Raw genomic sequence first — 23,346 nt, forward strand, 5'->3', positions numbered from 1 at the left:
CGGGAAGGCAGTTTGGGGAGATTGTCGCCCGGAAGAAGAGGCGATTTGTCAGCAGGGTGACTAATCTCCCCGAATCTGCCCGTGTGCCCTTACCCTTAAACATTATATAGAATTATGCAGCTTACTAATTACAGATAAAAAAAACTACTTTGAAAAAAAAAAAAATGATTCAATAAAAGTTGAGTCTATGGGAGATGCCTTCCCATAATTCTGAGCTTTCAAGATATTGCGGATAAGGGTTCCCACTAATAATCCCCAGGTGGACAATATGCTGTGAAGGGGATAAATAAATAACCATACTACCACTAAGAACATGGACAGTAACAAAACAAGTCAATATTTATGAATATTTCAAAACACTCTCATGTACGAAGCAACTTGCAACAGAATTATAGTTCTTCATTAGCTGCCACATTTCAACATTAATAACATGGTTAACTCAAAACAAAGCACTCTCCTTCACTCAAGGGCAAGAGTATTACATATAAATGCCTCTGGCTCTGTACATACAATTTTAATAATTATAATAAAATCTATATACCAGACTTGAGACCTCGTCACAGTAAGGGAAAAAGAAAAAAAAATTTTTACAGTTGGAAATAGGATTATGAAGATTTTCATTCATCCAGGTCATGGTATATCTAATTGGATGGATACATGAACTGAAGAAGCTGCTCGGATGAGTAGTGAAACGTCTTCAATGATTACTCAGCAAGTCCAGTTGTTTTAGGATAGATTTACAGTTGGAAAAAACAAACGTGTGCCTGGTTCCTGCTGTTTTTATTTTTTGGTGTAATACAAGAAATTTTGAGTATTTGAGCGCGATCTAAACGAAAATAAAAAAATATAAACACAAGGTTCTGATTTGGTACCAAAAGTAAATGGTTGTGAACACCCTAAAAATGTACTCGTCCATTTTGATAATCTTAACAAGCATCTTATTTAGGGATGGCTCAAATAAAAATAATTAAAAAAAAATGAAACCAATATAATTAAAATAGGCATATATATATATATTTATATATTTACTTCAATCACAATAAAAAAAAAAACCAAGACACTATTTCGAACCATTGGAGGGAAAAAAAAAATCATTGCCGTGATAACAATGGTGAAAATTGTATTGCTTGCTATACAGCAAATGTAAATGAATTGGGGGTCATTAGTAAGCCTGGACACTTGCAGCCATCATTGGCACAACAGGCAGTTGCATGACAGGCAGATGCATTTCACAAAGCACCGCTGTAGAGCCGATTACTATAATTATTCTCCTGATAATCTCCATAGACAGAGATTGCTCATAAGAAACATCAGAGCCTGGACATCCCCCTTTGGGCCCTACAGTATATTTCACTGGAACCAAATGATGCAAATACAGTAACTGGTAACTGCAGAGGAGCTACTCAGCATAGTTATCATATTTACTGCATGGTTTATAAATAACACATTTAGCATTAACATGAGAAACAAATAAGAAAGGGGTAGTTTACCGTTAAATTTCCGAGATAACTTGCAATTGGCCTTGATATTTAATGATTTTAGATTTACTCAAGCTTATCTCCAGGATGGAATTTTAGCAGCTAGTTGGTTGTTAGGGTTGGGGCAGATGGGCAGATTCGGGGAGATTTAGTCGCCCCGAACTCCCCATCCAATTCAAATCTCCATGGCTTGTAAAGTTAAAGCTGAGCTGTAATTGTAGCTACAGTAGCAAATAGAAAAGAATTCTTCTCCAGCCCTTCATACTACATGCACATTTGATTTGATTTCTTTAGGTTATCATTCTGCTTTAAAGGGATAGTTCACCTTTAAAATTAACTTTAGTGTGTTATAGAATGCCCTAGTCTTAGCAAATGTTCAGTTTGTCTTCATTCTAGATTTTATTTCGTTTGAAAGATTTGCTTTCCTCTTCAGCATTTTTCAGTGGTTTTTCTTCAAACCTCCACCTATTTGCTGGGATAAATTGCACCCTAAGGGTTGGGGCAGACGGGCAGATGACTTCAATGTGGCCATGGATTTAGCGGATTAGGGAATATGCTTAAAAATTACACAAACTGGTAACTCACGGGATAATTTCTAAAAGGAAGTTGTTGGGGGGGGGGGGCAGGTGTCGTATTTAAAATATGTGCCACCTTTTAACTTTAGATGTCATACAACAAAACAATTCAGCGGTGGGCACATCTGCATTCACTAGGCTATAGTAGTACAGCCTTGTGTCATACTAAGTAAGGCACTTACTCACAGCCTTCTGATTACTGGTGTGTCCACCTCCCTTCCATGCAGCGTTGTAAGAGAAACTCATAAAAAACTCACTGGGGTTCATTTATCAAGACTGGGCAAATTTGCCCATGGGCAGTAACCCATGGCAACCTGTTTAAAAAAAACACGTTTTTTTTTAAAAAACACATCGGTTAATAGTGCTGCTCCAGCAGAATTCTGCACTGAAATCAATTTCTCAAAAGAGCAAACAGATTTTTGTATATTCAATTTTGAAATCTGACATGGGGCTAGACATATTGTCAATTTCCCAGCTGCCCACAGTCATGTGACTTGTGCTCCGATAAACTTCAGTCACTCTTTACTGCAAGTTAGAGTGATATCACCCCCTCCCTTTCCCCCCCAGCAGCCTAACAACAGAACAATGGGAAGGTAACCTGATCACAGCTCCCTAACACAAGATAACAGCTCCCTGGAAGATCTAAGAACAATACTCAATAGTAAAAGCCAAGTCCCACTGAGACTGATTCAGTTACATTAAGTAGGAGAAATAACAGCCTGCCAGAAAGTAGTTCCATCCTAAAGTGCAGGCACACGTCACATGACTGGGGCAGCTGGGAAACTGACAATATATCTAGCCCCAGGTCAGATTTTAAAACTGAATGTAAAAAAAATCTGTTTGCTCTTTTGAGAATTGGATTTCAGTGCAGAATTCTGCTGGAGCAGCACTATTAACTGATGCGTTTTGAAAAAAACATGTTTTCCCATGACAGTATCCCTTTAAATTCCAAAATGGAGTGCCACAGAATACGAGTTTAAATCAACAGCCATAAAAATGAAGACAAATATTCACATCATACTATATGTAATGTGAACTTCCCACTTTAATTTTAAAAAAACAAAACACAAAGGCCATTATTGTCTCTCAAGAGAAATTTCCAGAAAAGGGATGCCTGAGATACCAAAAACGGCTTTCTCAGGGTCTATAAAAATGAAGGCGGAAACAGGGGTGTTATTGTCTCCCCTCCACCTTCGGGGCACATTCTGTTGAGCATAGTCATCTGGTAAGAGAAAGCAAATCTACAGACATATTGCCATGTGATGTTACATATTTACAGACTTGCTGTGAGGAACCCATTTCTCAGTGGTACTTTCCATTGTAGAACTGAAAAACAACGGCAGTAATCAGGATTTACTTAGCAACAAAGTTAAATGGCCAACTGCACTAACTGCTTTAAAATCACCTAGGCTTATATGGATAAAAAGGCATTGTTACAATGGCTCAAAACTCTTTTCCTCTTTTTTTTTTTTTTTTGTTGGTTTAATTTTTATGTAAGAAAGTCAAAAATGAGACAGTTTCTTTTAACTGGAGAACGGCTTCCCGGGTGCGGGTTCCTCCTTTCCTTTGTACTTCCTCTTGCCATGTGTGAAGGGTATATACCTGTATTTTATCATGTGCTGGAAAACAAAGACAAGGCTAGGGTTAAACTTCTCGGGTGCTTGCATTTTCTTAACAAGCCATATCTAAACATATTTCTGCCTTTCCCAGAACCAAAAGTATATAATGTTTTATTCATGATCCCATAAAAAGGCAAAAGTTATTTGTACCACTTATCATTAACTTTACCTTAAAGGAAAAGGAAAGCTATCAAGGTAGTTTATCGCCAATAGATTAGCCACAATAGTGCAAGCTAGAACACTATATTTATTCTGTAGAATGCTTTACCATACCGGAGTAAACAGCTCTAGAAGTGCTCTGTTTGTTTAGTATAGCAGCTGCCATATTAGCTTGGTGTGACATCACTTCCTGCCATATCTCACTTGTTCATAGTTTTGGGCTCAGAATACAGCAAACTGAGCATGCTCAAGCCCTAGCCCTTGAAGTTTAAGCTGAATGAAGAAAGTCTGATACAGAATGTGTACACAATAGAAAGAAAGAAATGCAGTTTTTCTTTTGACAGAGGACTCAGAGCAGCATTACTTTGAGGGTTTACTGGTGTATTTATATAGACCTTTCTGACTTAATTTTAACCTGTCCTTCTCCTTTAAACTATATGTATGTTTAATCTAGGCCTAGGGGATGCACTGAATCCAGGATTCGGTTCGGGATTCAGCCTTTTTCAGCAGGATTCGGCCGAATCCTTCTGCCTGGCCGAACCAAATCCTAATTTGTATATGCAAATTAGGGGCGGGGAGGGAAAATCACATGACTTTTTGTCACAAAACAAGGAAGTAAAAAATATTTTCCCCTTCCCACCCCTAATTTGCATATGGAAATTAGGTCAGTGACCCCCTTTTGAAAGCTAGAAAGAGTCAGGAGAAGAAGGCAAATCATTTAAAAACTAAAATAAATAAATAATGAAGACCAACTGAAAAGTTGCTTAGAATTGGCCATTCTATAACATACTAAAAGTTAACCTGAAGGTGAACCACCCCTTTAAATATTCTGCATTGTCTCTGAAATAATCAAGTTTATCTTCACTATTCCTCTCTCAGCATCTGTATCTCTTCATTCTGTCTTCTTGCAGCAGTTGAGTGTCAGATATTCATTGACAGTTAGATCCAATATATCTTATGGGGGGGTTTCCTTTCCTTGCAGATGTATTATAGCCTATGACCTATGACTTATACTGATCACCTGAGACCAAATTGGCAACAGTTTAAACAAGCAAAGCCTACTCGCAATTATAAAGATATTGATAGGAGTGAACCAGGACCATAGTGGTCTGATCAAGTAGAGCAGAGGGACAGCCAGAAAACACTAGGTCACTGGTTCAACTCCAGGCAGGATGTTACAGTAATGCTCTCATTTTATGAATCCTAAATACTCCAATTGGTTAGATACTGAACTTATAATTAAAGCAGCAGTACAACCCCTTGTTCACTAGTTAATTTCTTGTGAAACAGGACAAACAGAGAATTTAAGCAACTCCATATTTTCATCTATTTCTTGCAAGTTGAAAAGCCCTCCTTATTTGTAAGGGAGTAGTTTGTAATACAGGTATTGGACCTGGGGTTTTCCAGATAAGGGATCTTTCCATAATTGGGGTAATACATAATATTATGTATAGGATTTTTTTGCTTCAAGAAAGACTAATTGCATCTTAGTTGGAATTCAGTAAAAGGTACTGTTCTCTTATTACAGAGGAAAAAAACTTAATTCATTAAAATGTAATCTATGGGAGATGGCCTTCCTGTAATTCAGAACTTTCTGGATAATTGGTTTCAGAATAATGGATCCCATACCTGTACAAATCTTATTATCTACAATTAAACCTGCTCAGTTCAAAAGAGGTGAGTTGGTTAAATGTAAATCTAAACAATGCTCCATTACCTCTTTATAAGGATAAAAAAAAGAACATTTGGAATGTCATTTTAGCTCTATATTCTGTTTATCTCATGTTTCTAGATGTATAAATATCCTTTAAATAAGTAGTTCACCTTCCAAAAAGGTTTTCAGTTTAAGGGAACAGTAAAAACAACAACAAAAAAAGTGGTGTGTTTGCTTTAGTAACACTAATATAGTTTATATATACACAAGCTATGGGGGCAGCCATTTATACAATGGGATTCTTCAGAGCTTATCTACTGTGTATCCTGTGCTTGAATGGCTGTCCCCGTGGTTACACAGCAGCTTGTTTATATAAACTACAGTTGTGTTTCTGAAGCAAACACACCAGTTTTGTCAGTGCAAGGCAATACTACAATATACTGTGATTCCTTAAAAACACTTTCTTCTTTAATGGTACACCAGAAACAATGACTTTTTAATGGCTTTTAATTTTTTATTATTGACAAATTGTATTATTGCTGCTGGAAAATGTATGAACTAGTGTAGGAATTGCAACAGTTTAAAGAGTTGGCAACCTGAGCTGCTACTCATCAAAACCAGAGCAAGGAAAATTAGAAATTACATTTCAAAATAGAAAAAATGGTAGAAAATTAAAAATAGTCAGGGAAAGTCATCCTGGTTACAATCTGAAAGCACTGAAACTGAAAAGTGTTTGGAAGATAAATACTCCTATAATTCTACTGTTTAAATAAATAATTAAAATTATGCAATTCAACCTCATCTTATGATGAACGAGTAAACAAACACCCCATGACCACAGAACATTGCACCTTCTATTTGCTGCAGTCCCAGAGCAGAACATCCAGTGGTGTTAGTGAGCGGTCTCATGCAGTTCATGGAAGGACCAGTTATTTAGTTCCCCTTACCTTTATCTGTCTTTTCATGGTGATGCAAAAAAGCATGATAAAATACATAACGAGGATGGGCCAAAACACAGGAACATTAAAAGCATCAAAGAAAGTGCATCCCATTGCAACGACAACTCCTTTTGTTGCCGAGTGCCTGCAAAGCAAACAAAATAGGACAGAATGATTGTATATCCGTGGTGCATGTTTTATTCATAATATCAACCAACCTATACAGCTGTGGGCTTGATTAGAGCTAGATTTATAACAGCATAAACCGTACATTTCAACAGAAATCCAGTTACATGAAATTCATATAGTGCAAGCTATATAATAATACTGTTCAATAAAAACTCACATTTTTTGGATTCTGTAGCAAGTTCAAAGGGGAACTATCGCGAAAATGAAAATTTGATATACTGAAATAAGAAACTTTGTAAATACAATCAATTAAATATTCTGCCTCATTTCTGAAATAATCAAGTTTATCTTCACTATTCCTCTCCCAGCATCTGTTTCTCTTCATTCTGTCTTCATGCAGCACTTGGGTGTCAGATATTCATTGACAGTTAGATCCAGTATATCTTATAGGGGGCTTCATTTACCTTCAGATGAATTAGAGCTCATTCAAATAACTGATTCCAGTACAAACAAAATCTAACAAAATAACTGCTTTTTGCACAAATTCTACATGTAGAGAGACAGGATTTTTGGTGATTTGTGAGCTCTAATACATCTTCTAGGCAAAAGGAGCCCCCCTGTAAGATATATTGTTTCATTCATCTGACACCCAACTCCTGCATGAAGACAGAATGAAGAGAAAGATGCTGAGAGAGGAATAGTGAATATAAACTTGATTATTTCAGAAACAATGAAGAATGTAATTGATTGTATTTAGAAGGTTTCTTATTTCAGTGTGATGAAGCTTATATTAAATTTTCATTTTCTCAATAGTCCCCCTTTAAGAAAATCTTTTGAAAAAACAGCTCTGAATTTTTCTTGTAAAGAAGTACATGTAGCCATACTCACTAAGATTCCCACAGATTGGTCACAAATTCTCAGGGTATATACAGTATAGAAGAATTTCTGCTGTTAAATGTTTCATGATCTGCTTATGGAAGCATAATTAACAGCATACCAGTGGCCCTCAATGAATGCTACTTATTATTTTGCATAGTAATTAGAGGACATTCCCTTTTTAAGAAAACCTTACATGCTATCAGGGTTTACAAGGCCTCTGAAGGACACAGGATTACATCCAGTTTACTAAACCAGACGTTTTCAACAGTAATGTGCAGAGGACCACTAACATCGGCCCAATTAGAAAATGTTCCATTTACCATTCTTTGTCATCTTTTGTTCAGCCAGTTTTACAGCTACAGATGTCAAACTAACAGGCCAGTACTTTTCAAAGAGAATTTCCTTTTTTAATAATAACGCTACACCTTTAAGATTAAAGGTGGCCATAGACGGTACAAAACAATTTTTTGTATGATATTAGGTGTGTGTATGGTGGGAGACGATCAATCAAAATTTTGATTGGCCACCCTTGAAGGCACTTGAACCTGGCCGGCCATTGTTAGTGCTGAATCTTCAGATACAGGTAGAATTCTATTGTTTCTACTAAAAACTGTTCTGGGCTGCAAGGGGGCAGGTAACAGGGTTGGAAAACCTATTATGGATGCACCAAATCCTGAATTATATTTGAGATTCAGTCTGATCACAGCACTGTTGGCTGGATTTGTTTGAATAGGTTTGTAAAGGATTCTGTAGCCTTGCAAATTCAAAAATGATGGATTTGGTACATCCCTCAAAACTAGTAGCCAGGGGGTACTGCTGGAGGGCCAGTTACTGGCAACAGAAAGCAAGCTGAGCTATAAAATGGTATGAAACTGTTGTGTGATGAGGTACATTAGTTTTTGTTTTAGACATGCACCATTACAAAAATGTAGTCATGAATAAATATGGTGCTAGATGATGAAATGTGGAGCCCTGTACACGTCACACACATTAAGTTACTCACCAGAATTTAAATTCAGGCAGTCTTCTGATAAATGGCCGAAACTCCTCATTTTGTTTAGTGGGTAATGAAGGTCCCTCATCTATTAAAAAAAAAAAAAAAAGAATATTTTTGAGTTAGTGAAATCTAATTCAAAGTAGGAGACCCAGCGTCAATAAACAGAAGACCTCCGTTCAGCACACTGTATACATTGTCAATCTTGAGAGAAGAACTGGGCACGGAAGATCAAAAAAAATATAATGGAATTCCAAAATCACTCACTTTAAGGCAGTACCCTGAACCTTTTTACTAAGTATTTTACTCATTAGGAAATATCGCAATTCAAGGCTTTAATTCATGAAGGCTATTTTTGGTAGATGTTTGTGTGAATTTTATAGTATTTCATTGAATTTACAGCTCATTATTTCCATTATATTTTAGCTACAATTACCCTTAAAAGGCCAATTAAAAAACATTGTTGGTTGGATATTCTTGTAATTTTTGGTTAACCATGCAAGATTACTGAAATACCTGACATAAAGTGACAAATCTCCTCTTCTTTGGGGTGACTAATCTCCCCCCGAACTGCCACCCTGCCGACTAGAATGAAAATCACCAGCGGGATGGCACTCAAGAGCGCTTCATTTTTCGAAGTCGCTTCAAGAGGAAACTTCGGATGTCTTCAGAAAACGAAGTGCTTCGAGTACCATCCCGCTGGCAATTTTCATTCTAGCCGGCAGGAAGGCAGTTCGGGAAGATTAGTTGCCCCAAAGAAGAGGAGATTTGTCGCCGGGCGACTAATCTCCCTGAATCGCAGCGTGTGTCTCTGCCCTAAATATACAAAAAAAAAAAAAAAGAATTGGAGCCATACCTGAGTCTTCCATTAGAGATGGATCTACCTTTGGAGATAGGAATGCTATGAACAGATTTAGGTGGTAAATACCCAAGGCATATGTCACTATGTACCAACCCTGTAATACAAATAAAACAGGTATTAAATGAAACAAATCCATCCACATACTGCATGATAGAAACAAGCAGCCATCAGGCAATGTGTACCCTGGAAATGTACTTACCTGTAGTATATACACCCTTATCATGTAAATTAAACTAAGGCTCAGTGTCATCGCCCATCGTACTGCTGCATATGGTGTGGATCTGTCTAGAAATGATTGGTAAATCTGAAAGAGATTTAGCGACACAAGAAAATTAAAGAGAATAGAACAATATTAACACAGATTTATTTTTACATACATATTACCACGGTGGTATACTTTGCTTTTCAGCCAGTGCATATCTTTCTGCATTTTGAAACCTATATAAAGCAGGACTGTCCAACTAGCTTAGCTACTTTAATTTGCTCTCATATAAGGATAAGATAAATTCTGTAGCCATGGCCAAGCTTTTTGTAACAGGTACATATCTTGGGAAATGTTGCAACACAAAACTGCTGGCATTTTTCTTTTTTGGTACAAAGCAACAAGCACACTGGCATTTATGTCTGCAGGAGCCTTAGACTGTCGCCCTGTATTCACAAAAACTTGTACAGATGTCACATGACCACTGCTCCGTATATTTAAAAAACTGTGAAAAGAATCTGACAGCACTGATGAGGGGCTACTATGTACTCTAGCCGAGAGAGCAATTTCACTACTTTTCTGTGTATGTGGTAACGATTGAGACATTCATTTGTAATTCACAGAGTGGATACTTGTGCAATAATACATACTTTTGTGTTTCCGCACTAAAATCCACTATATTTACCTGCACACAGGCCAGTGCCTGTCACTGGAAAGAAACATAGGAGCAGATAAGAACGGGTGATGTTGTGATGGCTGATTCAGTTAATGCCTTTAAGAGTGGCTTGGATGATTTCTTGGACAGACATAATATCTAAGGCTATTGTGATAAAGGTAGGGGACCTTTTATCCAGAATGCTAGGGACCTGGGGTATTCTGGATAACAGATCTTTCTGTAAATTGGATCATCATATCTTGAGCCTACTAGAAAATCCTTTAAACATAAAATAAACCCAATAGGCTGATTTTGCTTCCAATAAGGATTAATTATATCTTAGTTTGGGTCAAGTACAAGCTACTGTTTTATTATTACAGAGAAAAGGGTGATCATTTTTTAAAATTTGGAACAATTGGATAAAATGGAGTCTATGAGAGACGGCCATTCCATATTTCGGAGCTTTCTGGATAATGGGTTTCCGGATAACGGATCCCATACCTGTATTAATATCTACAATAAATATAGATATTGGTATATATAGTTCCAGTGTGGGGGTATGTGTGCTGGATTTCATTTGGAGGGGTTGAATTTGATGGACTTTGGGCTTTTTTTAACTCTTTACATAGCCTGTTTTTAAGTGCTCCCTCATTTTACACTGTTTTTTGTTGTTGTGGTGGTCCCAATAATATATAATGCATAAAGCATTTCCTTCGCATTTTTCCAGAGCTTACACCATTTTTTCATTGACCCCGAAAAAACTAAAAATGGGGGTTCTACTGTATTTATAATCATTGATTTACACATGCACACAAACACACAGAAAAGCCTCTATTGTACACAAGAGTTTTGCTCAATAGTAGGGATGAGCAAATTATTTTGCCAGGGCACGTTTTCGCAGAGAAAAAACAACCAAAATGTTGTACAGTTTAAAAAATATTGCACGGTTTGTTGTGCGAAAAACACCCATTGACTGCAATGCATTTTCTGACTTTTTTGCCATAGTGAAGCGAAACACGTCAGATTCGCCAATCACTACTCAACAGACTATCAATCGAAAACAATGGGGATAAAATAGTTGCATAGAAACCAGCAGTTGGCGAGTTTACATACACCAATCATGTTTCATTCACAATTTTCTAATTATATTGGTTTCTACACAACCATTTTATTATATGCAGCTTTGATTTGAGTTTTTAAAGGGGACCCGTCACCCAAAAAAATTATTCAATATCCTATTTTGTCACATTAGTCAAGCAAAATGAACTTTAATTACACTATATAAATGATTTGTATTGTGTTTCCTTCAGTTAGGAATTCATAATTATAGCAAGCAGGCAGGAGCCATTTTGTGGACACTGTTATTAAGACAAGTCTTGTATCATCTCAGAATCTTGTTTGTGCACCAGAATGGGGGACCAGATGTCCATCTCGATGTCCTTGCTACACTAATAAATGGTGTGGAGAACAGTGACATCTAGGAAGTGCTGAATGGAAAGTGAAAGTAATTGTTTGCCCCGCCTCTATGCCTAAGGCATAGAGGAGGGGCAGACAATATTTGATTGACAGCTGAGATTTTAAAATGAGCTTACAACAGCTATGATTGCTTTAATTGGATTGGATTTCATGTTCAATTTGAATAGGACTTTTATTATACAGATTTGTGTGTCTGGGTGACATTTTAAATGTTAAATTGCAGTGCAAAACATGGTGCTGAAAATGACGCGTAAGAGGTTAGCGAATGTTTGGAGGTTGTACAGTAACTTTTTGTTTAACTTTTTAACACTATGATAATTTCCATAATTGATAAGGTTAATATTTCAGAGATTTGGGAATATAAAATGAACAAACCGTGTAATAGTAAACAGTGATGATTGCACCTACCTGTCCAAACCTCGAAAAGAACCGGAACACCACTGAAGGTTTTCCATGAACCGACTCACCAACGCTATCTCCTTCTGACATTATGTTTCTACGAAAACAATAATTATGACATTCTTAAGAAACAAAATACAACTGTGCTGTGTGCAGCATCATGATCTAATAAAACAATGTGCTAGATATAGGGTACATAGAAACAATTATATTTAAAGGGCAGCCACTATTATTTCAAAACAATGTAAATAATCACTAGTAAATATTTCAAAAATGTCTTTCATAAATAGTAGTTTTTTTTATTACAGGGTTTTTTTTTTAGCTGCAACAAACATGCCGCTGCTTTCTCTTGTCCTGCATATTTCAACAGTTTTCAATGCACTTCTTATAATCACCAAGGTTCGGTTGGTTGAAGAGTAAAAAAAAAAAAAGTTAGGGTGGGGTGAAGAAGCGCACTAATAAACCCACCTCAAAAACATCAAGAGATAAATGATAAAATGCATTGAGATTATCCATTACATTTGGGTGCATGTTTAGATCAATGACGGTTCCACAATGAAGTACAATGAAAATAAAAAAATATGAGGATTTCAGTAAGATCGAAAAAGTGCAACATGTGGCTGGCGGTAATATTGAGTAGTCTTAATGGAACAGTAACACCAAAAAAATGAATGTTTTAAAGTAATGAAAATATCATGTACTAATGCCCTGCGGCTGCAATCAGAGAATATCTGCTGGACTGAGAACATCTCCAATGGTGATACGTTTGTGATTTTTAACAGGTGACTTATAGGAACTAACATCCATATTCTTGTTTATGTAAATGTTTTTTTTCTCTACATTAATTGCCATCTCTCTTGTAAACCTGTAGTCTGCATGTTTGCACTTTTATTTGTAAATATTCTATTCTCTGTAATCATGGTTTTAGCTGTGTTATAACTCTGTAGTCTTCATTTTTCACTTCCTAAGCTTCTTGCATACCTCCTAGCTGTCCCATTTTTCGTGGGACAGTCCAGGATTTTGACAGCTCAACCCGCAGTCCTGGATTGTTACTGAAATGTAGCAACTTTCTCTTTGATCTCCTGCACTGAACAGCCAGAAAAAGATACGTTTCTAAAACTTAACTGGCTTTTGACAGAGAGCCTAGAATACGTAGCAGGTGCACTTTGATACTTTGTAACAATTTAAGATAAACAAAGAAGCAATAGTAACAATTTAAGATAAGCAGGTCTCTTGGGGAAACTGACTTGCAGCTTAAAGGGGTTCACCTTTAAATGAACTTTTAGTATAATGTAGAGAAGGATATTCTGAGACAATTTGCAATTGGTTTTCATTTTTTATTATTTGTGTTTTTTTGAGTTATTTAGCTTTTTATTCAACAGCTCTCCAGTTTACAATTTGAGCATCCTGGTTGCTAGGGTACAAACTACCCTAGCAACCATGCACTGATATACGTTAGACACAGGAATATGAATAGGAGAGGGTCTAAATAAAAAGATGAGTAATAAAAAGTAGCAATAACAATACATTTGTAGCATTACAGCGCATTTGTTTTTTAGATGGGGTCAGTGACCCCCATTTGAAATTTGGAAAGGGTCAGAAGAAGAAGGCAAAAAATTCAAAATTATAACATAAAAAATGAAGACCAATTGAAAAATTGCTTAGAATTAGTCATTCTAAAACATACTTAAAGGGATACTGTCATGGGAAAAAAATTGTTTTTCAAAATGAATCAGTTAATAGTGCTGCTCCAGCAGAATTCTGTACTGAAATCCATTTCTCAAAAGAGCAAACAGATTTTTTTTATATTCATTTTTGAAATCTGACATGGGGCTAGACATATTGTCAATTTCCCAGCTGCCCCAAGTCATGTGACTTGTGCTCTGATAAACTTCAATCACTCTTTACTGCAAGTTGGAGTGATATCACCCCCTCCCTTTCCCCCAGCAGCCAAACAAAAGAACAATGGGAAGGTAACCAGATAGCAGCTCCCTAACACAAGATAACAGCTGCCTGGTAGATCTAAGAACAACACCCATGTCCCACTGAGACACATTCAGTTACATTGAGAAGGAAAAACAGCAGCCTGCCAGAAAGCATTTCCCTCCTAAAGTGCAGGCACAAGTCACATGACTGAGGGCAGCTGGGAAATTGACAAAATGTCTAGCCCCATGTCAGATTTCAAAGTTGAATATAAAAAATCTGTTTGCTCTTTTGAAAAATGGATTTCAGTGCAGAATTCTGCTGGAGTAGCACTATTAACTGATGTGTTTTGAAAAAAACATGTTTTCCGATGACAGGATCCCTTTAAAAAGTTAACGAAAAGGTGAACTACCCCTTTAAAGGGAAATTCACCTTCATTAGCAAAACAATAATAGCACATAAAAAACACAGAAATTTGTTCAAACTTTCATAACCTGCCAAATTTTGTAAAAGGAACATGGTAATAAGGGGATGTGGCCACAAAATGGGCATGGTAAAAAAATATCAACATGCTCCGTGCTGCAAATCTTTTTGTCCCTCTTTTTAATTCCAAAATGTTGAGAGGTAAATCTTGTATTGTCTTTGTCAACAGTGTTCTCTGTGTAGAGAATAAACTGGTCTCTAAAACAACTTTGTAACTCACTAATCGCATTGTTCATCTTGACTGTGCTCATCCTGTGCTACAAATGGAGAATCATTTTGCTGGTTATCAATTCAGATCACTTGTTATTTCCCAGTCCTGTCTGTAGCAGTACCCAGAGGGGTTTTTACAAGGAGAACTACCACAGAGCACCCTGGTATCTGCCTGCCTACTACTGCAATAAATAGATTGATTACTAAAGCTTAACTAAAGCAGTAGGCTGGAAATGTTGTACATTCTGTTTTGGGCTTCTGTACCTTTAGCATTATAGATCACTTACTGAGCTTAGGGACTGACTCAAAATATACAGTCAACATAGAACATAAATGTCACAATATAAGGCTGAAAAATAATTACTACATGGCAGCACAGAAACCAGTGCAATTAGCATCAGAATGTAATATTCTGCCCTGTAGCATCCGCTTATATTACAGGCCAGCCTCATTTTCTGCTACATAATTAGTTACGACCCTTAAAGGAGAAGGAAAGCTCGTCGGCGCTAACCCCCCTCCCCCCTCCCGTGTATTGCCCCCCCTCCCTCCTCCCACCTGGCCTACCCCTCCCGCTGGGCAAATGCCCCCAACTTGTTACTTACCCTTCTGCGCAGGTCCAGTCCAGGGAGTTCACAGGCGACATCTTCTTCCACACGATCTTCTTCCTGCTTTGACTGGCGCATGCGCAGTAGGATCTTTTCGCCGGCGAAGTGATCCTACTGCGCATGCGCCAAAACGCCGGTCAAAGGAGGAAGAAGATCGCGTGGAAGAAGATGTCGCCTGTGAACTCCCTGGACTGGACCTGCGCAGAAGGGTAAGTAACAAGTTAGGGGCATTTGCCCAGCGGGAGGGGTAGGCCAGGGGGGAGGAGGGAGGGGGGGCAATACACGGGAGGGGGGAGGGGGGTTAGCGCCGACGAGCTTTCCTTCTCCTTTAAGTTTAGCTTCTCAACAGCGGCTCAGAGCCCACTGAGCATGTGAGTGTCACAGACACATTCCAAGATGGTGACCCCCTGTGACAAGTTTGAAGTCCTGGATCATTGCTGCTGTTGAGAAACTTTAGGCTGATGCAATAAGTGCAATATATAAAATATGGCATTTTAGCCACATTTTCAAGATATGCAGTTCTTGAAATTAGAGGCCAACTACTACAGCAACATTCCTTAAAAGACTACAAGTTACCTGTCTCAGCATTCAGCTCAGATTCAAAAACAACAGATATGACCCATGTGGCCCCCCCTCAAGTCTCTGATTGGTAACTGCTTGATAGCCAGGGTGACCAGTCAGTGTAAACCAAGAGAGCTGAAAAGCAGGAAGTAGTGTTCTGACTGACATGTTATACATCCAGTCACTCCAGCCTTTATACATTACATTTTTGGCTAACTAACTATATTAGAAACATGTTTTATTTTGTTCAGTCGATCTATTTACACAGTTTTTATTTTCACACTGAACTTTTCCTTTAAAACACAAAAATATGTTTTGCATGCTGAAAAATAAATTTGATTCAAAGCAGCTTTCCAAGAGACATTACAAAAGTTAATTCAAATGTAGCAAACATAATCTAAATATAAAACGGTATCTGTCTTTTGCTATTTGCTATACAGATGGTTTGGAGTTCCCCTTTAATATATATGCACATGGTGCATGAGGGTGGTTAAATTCTAATGTTATAGGGATCACTGTACTTTATGCCACTTTTCCTTTTTTGGTATACAGGTATGGGATCCGTTATCCGGAAACCCAATATCCGGAAAGCTCTGAATTACGGAAAAGGCTACATTAAAATCATATAATCCAATTTCTTTTTCCTAATAATAATAATAATAATAATAAAACAGTAGCTTGTATGTAATCCAATCTAAGATATAATTAATACTTATTGGAGTTAAAACCAGCCTATTGGGTTTATTTAATGTTTACATGATTTTCTAGTAGACGTAAAGGGATACTGTAAAGGGGAAACAAATTTTTTCAAAACGCATCAGTTAATAGTGCGACTCCAGCAAAATTCTGCACTGAAATCTATTTCGCAAAAGAGCGAAATCTGACATGGGGGCTAGACATATTGTCAGTTTCCCAGCTGCCCCCAGTCATGTGATATGTGCTCTGATAAACTTCAGTCACTCTTTACTGCAAGTTGGAGCAATGTCTCCCCTCCCTTCCCCCCCCCCCCAGCAGCCTAACAACAAAACAATGGGAAGGTAAACAGATAGCAGCTCTCTAACACAAGGTAACAGCTGCCTGGTAGATCTAAGAACAGCACTCAATGGTAAAATCCAGGTCCCACTGTGACACAGAAGAAACAACAGCCTGCCAGAAAGCAGTTACATCCTGAAATGCTGGCTCTTTCTGAAAGCACATGACCAGGCAAAATGACCTGAGATGTCTGCCTACATACCAATATTACTAAAGTAAAAAATACACACTTACTGGTTCAGGAATGAAATTTTATATTGTAGAGGTAATTATTTACAGTGTAATTTAGAAATAAAAACTACATCAAAAAAATCATGACAGAATCCCTTTAAGGTTTGAAGATCCAAATTAATTACGGAAAGATACGTTATCAGGAAGACCCGTGCATTCTGGATAAAAGGTCCTATACCTGTAATAGGAAATGTCTGTAAGAATTCTTTTGTTTTTTATAGATATATTATGGTCATAATACAACTTGCTCATACTAAAGGTGTTTCCTCTCTTGCTTGTGATACATTGATTCGTTTGCAGGAATTATATGAAGGAGGAATTATTGGGAAATGCTATATAATAACATTTTAATTTCCAGTAAATGTTTAACAGCAAGTCTTGCTTCAGGCAAAACTATGTTTCCACTGTTTTAAATAACTGAAACTGAATAACTAAATCAGTGCTATTTGCGTCTCATGCAGTTTGAGCACCTGACCAAAAATGACAAAGGATATAGCCTGTGTGTGTTCAGTTTAGGTTTTATATTGCTCTCTGTAAAGAGGAATTAACAGCCCCTAACACAATCATTTTAGGGATGTAGCCGACACTACTGGACGGGGATACAAAAATATACAAAATCATATATGAAATGTCTTATTTAAAAGGCTTGTTTACAAAACAGTTGATCCCCATCTTCTGGAATTCTCTACCAGTCTGTCTTACTTGCTCCCAACCTTTCTGCTTAAAAAAGATCTTTTATTTAAAGAAGCCTACGCTCACTCTGTTTAGCTACCAAATGCAATACCATATGCTACATCTCTCACCTGCTTATTTTACCCACTCCCGTCCCTTGTGTCTCATTCCCTTCCCCTCTAGATTGTAAGCTCTTTTGCACAGGGCCTTCCTAACCTTTTGTACTGGAATAGGTTTTTAAGTGTTACTGTGTATGTTATATGTATTTATGTAATTCATGTGATTCCTTTGTATAAGCACATTCATTTTACAGCGCTCTAAAAAGACTTAATAATAATAATAATAATAATTAGGGATGTTTCGCAGAAAAAATTACGCCCATAGACTTGTATGGCGTCGTGCGTTGAAAAAAAAAGACGCGCGTCAAAAAAATTCGCTACACAACAAAAAAAATTTGACGCCCATAGACTTTAATGGGCGTCGGCAACATTTCAATGGCGGCGAATTTTTTGCCAAACTAAATGGGTCAAATTCGCCCATCCCTAATAATAATATTACCTTGTGGTTACAGTGCCTCCATATTCAGCCCATGTGCCACATATATTGAACATATATGCATTTTTTACCAAACCCAAGTATGTTTTTTCATTTCAACATTTTTGTTATATTCTGAACACAACAAATGTATCAAAATATAGCATTTTGTGCTCTGAAACACAATTGAGCTAAAACACAGATCTAATAGTCAATAATAAGTAATAGACAACACTTAGGTGCAAGAAAATGAAAAACCCCCAGAGACACGGAATCATGGTAGTTTGTGTAAAATAAAAGATTTTTTTCATTTGAAAGTTAAAACAGCATTAATGCACCTTTATATTTTTTTTTTTTTTAAACAAGCCAACTGAAAGCGTTAAAAAAGTGGATATTTTTCCCTTAAGGTGGCCATACACAGAAAGATCCGCTCATTTGGCGCTGTCGCCAAACTAGCGGATCTCTCCCCAGGCAATATCAGGCTGATCCGATCGTGGGCCCTAGGGCCCAACAATCGGATCCTAACAAATTGTAACGGGCGGTCGGGTCGCGGGACCGCATCAATGAACAGGTGCGGCCGCGATACGACAGGATTTTTAGTCCCATCTGAACGAGATCTGGCCGACTTTTGGTCCATCGGCAGATTTTATCAGCCGGTGTATGGCCACCTTTAGGCTAGAGCCATGCAGGAGTGGTAAATGCAAAGGCCAGCAGATCGGCTGATTCTCGGTCTGTGTTTATACACGGGTCGAGCATCAGCCCCCTGTGACAAAAGTTGCCCTTAAGTTTCCAAATGTAGATCCTACCTTACAAAATCACAATCCCTCATTTTCCAACTTCCTTTGCTTTCCAGAGCAATTTTGAAATAAGGAGAAAGCAGCTAATTATCAATCATATTAAACCCCCTGTACTTTGATTTTTCACCTATAAGATTCACCTCAGATCAGCCCAATTTGGTCCTGTACTCGATCCACTTGTTTGCGAGACAGCAATTGTGAGAAGGGAGGGTCTCCGTTAAGCAAAGATTATCTATATGTAAACAAACTCCCTTGATTACTGGGGTGGGGAGAGAGGCATTAAGGGTTAAAAGTCCAGTAAACTGAGATTTACACATTTTTTTTATTTTACACATTTTATGCTCAGTTGAACAAAGGTTCATATTGCAACATTATTTTGCACTTAGAGGCAAAGCTTTATAAGCATAAATGTATTACAACCGCAGCTAATTTGCCCAGTTGATAACAATATTGCCATAACTCTATGTAGTTTCTCTCTCTCTCTTTTTTATTTATTTATTTAAATTAAGCATTCTGTGTTTCCATTTCGCTGAAGGTGTAACTTCAAAACAAAAGAAAATTATAGAAGTTAATCTAAATCTGGATCAGCACATATTACTTTATTTTACAAGTACCAAGAATCCTGTCTGCTCCTGGTGAACAGTATTCAATTTGATGGGCATGTCTATGAGAGTCACAAGATGTTCACTTCAAACAGCCATGACTAGTCAGATTTGTTTAAATTATTTTTCTCTTAATTTTTTTTATATGCTATTGTATCTTAAGGTGGCCATAGACAGAGATCCACTCGTTTGGCGATGTAGCCAAACGAGCGGATCTCTCCCCGATATGTCCACATTGAAGTGGGTTTGGGTTGATCCTAGGGCCCAATGATCAGATCATAATATTCCGATATGGGAGGTCGGGTTTGCGGGAACACAAACGCACAGATGTGACCGCGATCCGACTGGATTTTTTAACTTGCTCGATCGAGATCTGCCCGACTTTCAGCCAGATATCGAACGGGGAAGCCCATCGGATGGCCCCACCCACGGGCCAATAAGATACTGATTCGTTCTGTCGGCAGCTTTTATCAGCCCGTGTATGGGGGCCTTTAGGCTACTATCAGACATGGATGTGCCCGGAAGTGTTCCCTTGTTGCTTGGAAATATTTGTAATAATACACAAGAGCCATGAATTTCCTATAAATTATATCCTTATAATACACAAAAGTATGAATATCTTGTAAATTATATCCTTATAAAGGTGAGTTCTGATGTCATCCGTTATAAACGGTGAGTTCTGATGTCATTTCTGTCACATGACTCACTGAAATTTGTGTATTATAAATACCCCAGTTGTAAAATATGAGGATATTAGTTACCTTCAGCCTCCTGTTTTTATATGGTCATGAAACTCCTCGGTAACTTATAATATCCTTCTATTTTACAAGAGGGGGTACTTTATTCACTATATAAACTGTGGTTGGTGATGGTAAATGGTTATAATCAGTGCTGACTAATGTTATTTCTGTCACTTGACACTGAAACTTGTTTATTATAAAAAATACCTTATATACTGGGGTACTACATATCAGGATATCAGAAGTCACCTACAAGCTCTATGACCTCTACAAATAAGGCTGCCACCTTTTTTAAACTGCTTTAGCGGCTGGTGGGGGGCGGGCTGTGACGGCAAAATGGACGGGGCCACGCAACGGACGCTAGAAGAGGCAAAAGAAAAGGTAAGTTCCAGGGGATTGGGGGCAGGCCGAGGGCTCCTTTTAATCGTATTACAAATTTACCGGCAGCTACATTGCTGGTAAATTTGTAATACCGGCCCTGGCCTTGGCAGGTATTTTACCGGCTAGGCTGGTAAAATACCGGCCGGGTGGCAACCCTATCTACAAAGGCACTTGGTCATGGTGACATAGAATATATATTACAATGGTACAGTATTCATTATATATCCCCATAGTCTCCGTATGCTAGGATTTCTGATTCTAGTTGGCATAGTATATAAATGGAGTGCCATATGCTGGACCTCCCAGCCAGCCCGGACTGGCAATCTGTGGGTTCTGGCAAATGCCAGAGGGGCTGCTATAAGGTGCCATAGAAAGTCAGTATTTAGTGGGCTGGTGAGGGCTGTTTGGGCCTCTATATGGGCTGATTGGGCCTCTGTGTACCTGCAATGCCAGGGCCTATTTTAATTCTCAGTCCAGGTCCCAGCCCCATCTAAAAAATGATTTGGCGAACAGGGATGACAGTTTTGGTTGGTCAATTGTTAATCATCTCCTAAACAAGCAAAGCCACAATGGTTGTACATACATGGGCCTATCTTTTCCATTGATTGTGAAAGGTATACTGTAAACTGGGAGGGACCTGAAAGATCATTTACAAAACAAACTTGATAAAGAAATGTATGCATGAACACCCTTTGTCCCTCTCAGTTTCACACACACATCAGCCACACTGCTGACCCAACGGAGCCGTGTAATTGTAGAAATCAATACAGTATTCCAAAGCCATGCATGGAACAAGCTAAGAATCTACTAACCTGTAATACGTGTAAGAAATAAAATAAAGCAAGAATGATGGGAGCGGAGTCCCTCTCTTCAAGGCCATTTAACAGCTGGGATTTGTAGTTTATCTACAATGCCATAGCAATGGTTTGGGCAACGCACTAAACTACATTTCCCAGCATGCTTCAGCGCTGACCAACTCACTTCCGCCTCTCCCTCTGAGCGTTACCGACTATGCAGGGCAAAGTGTTTGGCAGCGATTGAATACTTGAAAATGGAACGCCTCATAATTGGACGCACAATTATTGTCAGCGTAGGAGACTAAATACCAATAACGTTTCGGCATTCTCCTAGAGACGGTAGCTGTCCTTACCTTCTAGGTCCTGCCCGAGTCGGAACTGAGAACTCCCGATCAGTACACGTCACTATCCCAGCCCACCGGCACCGGAAGTAGCGTAAACCGAATGCGCGATGACCTCGCATCGGATTGGCGGGTTTTGGCCTGACTTGTTTGCTCACATCCTCTTGCTGGGGTTTCCTGGGCAACACAGCAGCAGAGCTGTCAGGAGATTCTATGATTTTCATTAATATATGCCATGCCACCATTTAGTGTGACAAACAAGGAATTCGATTTGAAACAATCCAGAACTGGATGGATTTACAGTTGACATCTCTGCAGTGATTTACTAATTGTGATATTCAAGCTGAGAAGCAAAGTTCTGTGTTATAAAATAATAACATTGTCCATTTTCTTTCCAAAACGGTATCACAGGGTAGCCTAGATGTTTCTCAGTGGTGTAACCAGGAAAAAAAAAAATAGGGGACCCATACACTTTGGCAATGATCCATTACCCTCCCAATTGTCCCGTTTTCCGAGGGACAGTCCCTCTTTTGACAGCTCAACCCGCAGTCCTTCATTTGTACCGGAAAGTCCAGTTTTCTTTACACTGAACAGCCAGAAAAAGAAACAAAGTTTCTAACTTAATTGGCTTTTGGCACAGAGCCCAGAACAGCCACAGCAGCAGATAAGATACTTTTGTAACAATTTTGAGATAAACAAATGAGTAAAGCTTAAAGGGCAATTCACCTTCTTTAGCAAAACTGTAATAGCTGGAAAAAAAAACGCTACGCGCGCCAACTAGGGTTACCACATTTCTGGAAAAAAATACCTATATATTTATCTTTTTTCCCTATTAATAACATTGGGACCAACCATCATTTTTACCCGTTAGGTGGCCACCCTAGCGCCAACCTTTTTGTCCCTCTTTTTATTTCCAAAATGTTGGGAGGTATAGAATGGTCAGTGTGCATTAAACAACAAATGATGCATCTTCAAGAAAATAAATAAGACGTACTTAAACAATAAAAACGAGCTATACTTACATTTTAAGGATTACATGTTAATAACAGAATGCGAAGGAAAAATATAACAAGCTGCAAAAGATTATTCCATGGCATGTATAAAGGTCCTATTAAAAATGTAATACTAAATATGTTATGTAAACAGTTATGTATGTTGATATGTCATTAATTTGACAAATGCTGTTAATAATTGAAAAAAATTTCCAATAAAAATTATTGAAACATAGAATGGTCAGTGCCCCTCCACTGGGGCCTTTTAACAATCTAGGCACCCCAGCAGTCACACTGCCTGCTTTCTCTCGAGTTAAATAATCAGAATGTATCTCGTGTAACTTAGCACTGTAGGTGATATGCAAATAGGGTTGCCATCTTTTCTGTAAAAAAAATACCGGCCTTCCTATATATTTATCTTTTTTC

At 38.0% G+C, this 23,346-nt stretch overlaps 1 protein-coding gene across 4 annotated transcripts; it reads right to left on the reverse strand.

Annotated features, from left to right (window-relative positions):
* Positions 1-316: 316 nt before the first annotated feature.
* rer1.S (retention in endoplasmic reticulum sorting receptor 1 S homeolog) lies at positions 317-22,188 on the reverse strand. 4 transcript variants are annotated; one of them, XM_018227855.2, is made up of 7 exons: positions 21,941-22,188; positions 12,029-12,116; positions 9,487-9,591; positions 9,282-9,381; positions 8,435-8,513; positions 6,433-6,568; positions 317-826 (listed from the first exon to the last, which is right to left on the reverse strand). In XM_018227855.2, exons 1-7 carry the CDS (start codon positions 22,171-22,173, stop codon positions 698-700), a joined length of 870 nt encoding a protein of 289 aa, XP_018083344.1. In that variant the 5' UTR covers positions 22,174-22,188; the 3' UTR covers positions 317-697. The 4 variants fall into 4 exon arrangements, with proteins under 4 accessions (XP_018083344.1, XP_018083347.1, XP_018083345.1 ...); XM_018227858.2 differs by lacking the exon at positions 21,941-22,188 and adding an exon at positions 21,603-21,749; XM_018227856.2 differs by lacking the exon at positions 317-826 and adding an exon at positions 3,514-3,672.
* Positions 22,189-23,346: the final 1,158 nt, after the last annotated feature.

The sequence above is a fragment of the Xenopus laevis genome, chromosome 7S (assembly GCF_017654675.1).
Source record: "Xenopus laevis strain J_2021 chromosome 7S, Xenopus_laevis_v10.1, whole genome shotgun sequence".
NCBI classification, from domain to species: Eukaryota; Metazoa; Chordata; class Amphibia; order Anura; family Pipidae; genus Xenopus; species Xenopus laevis.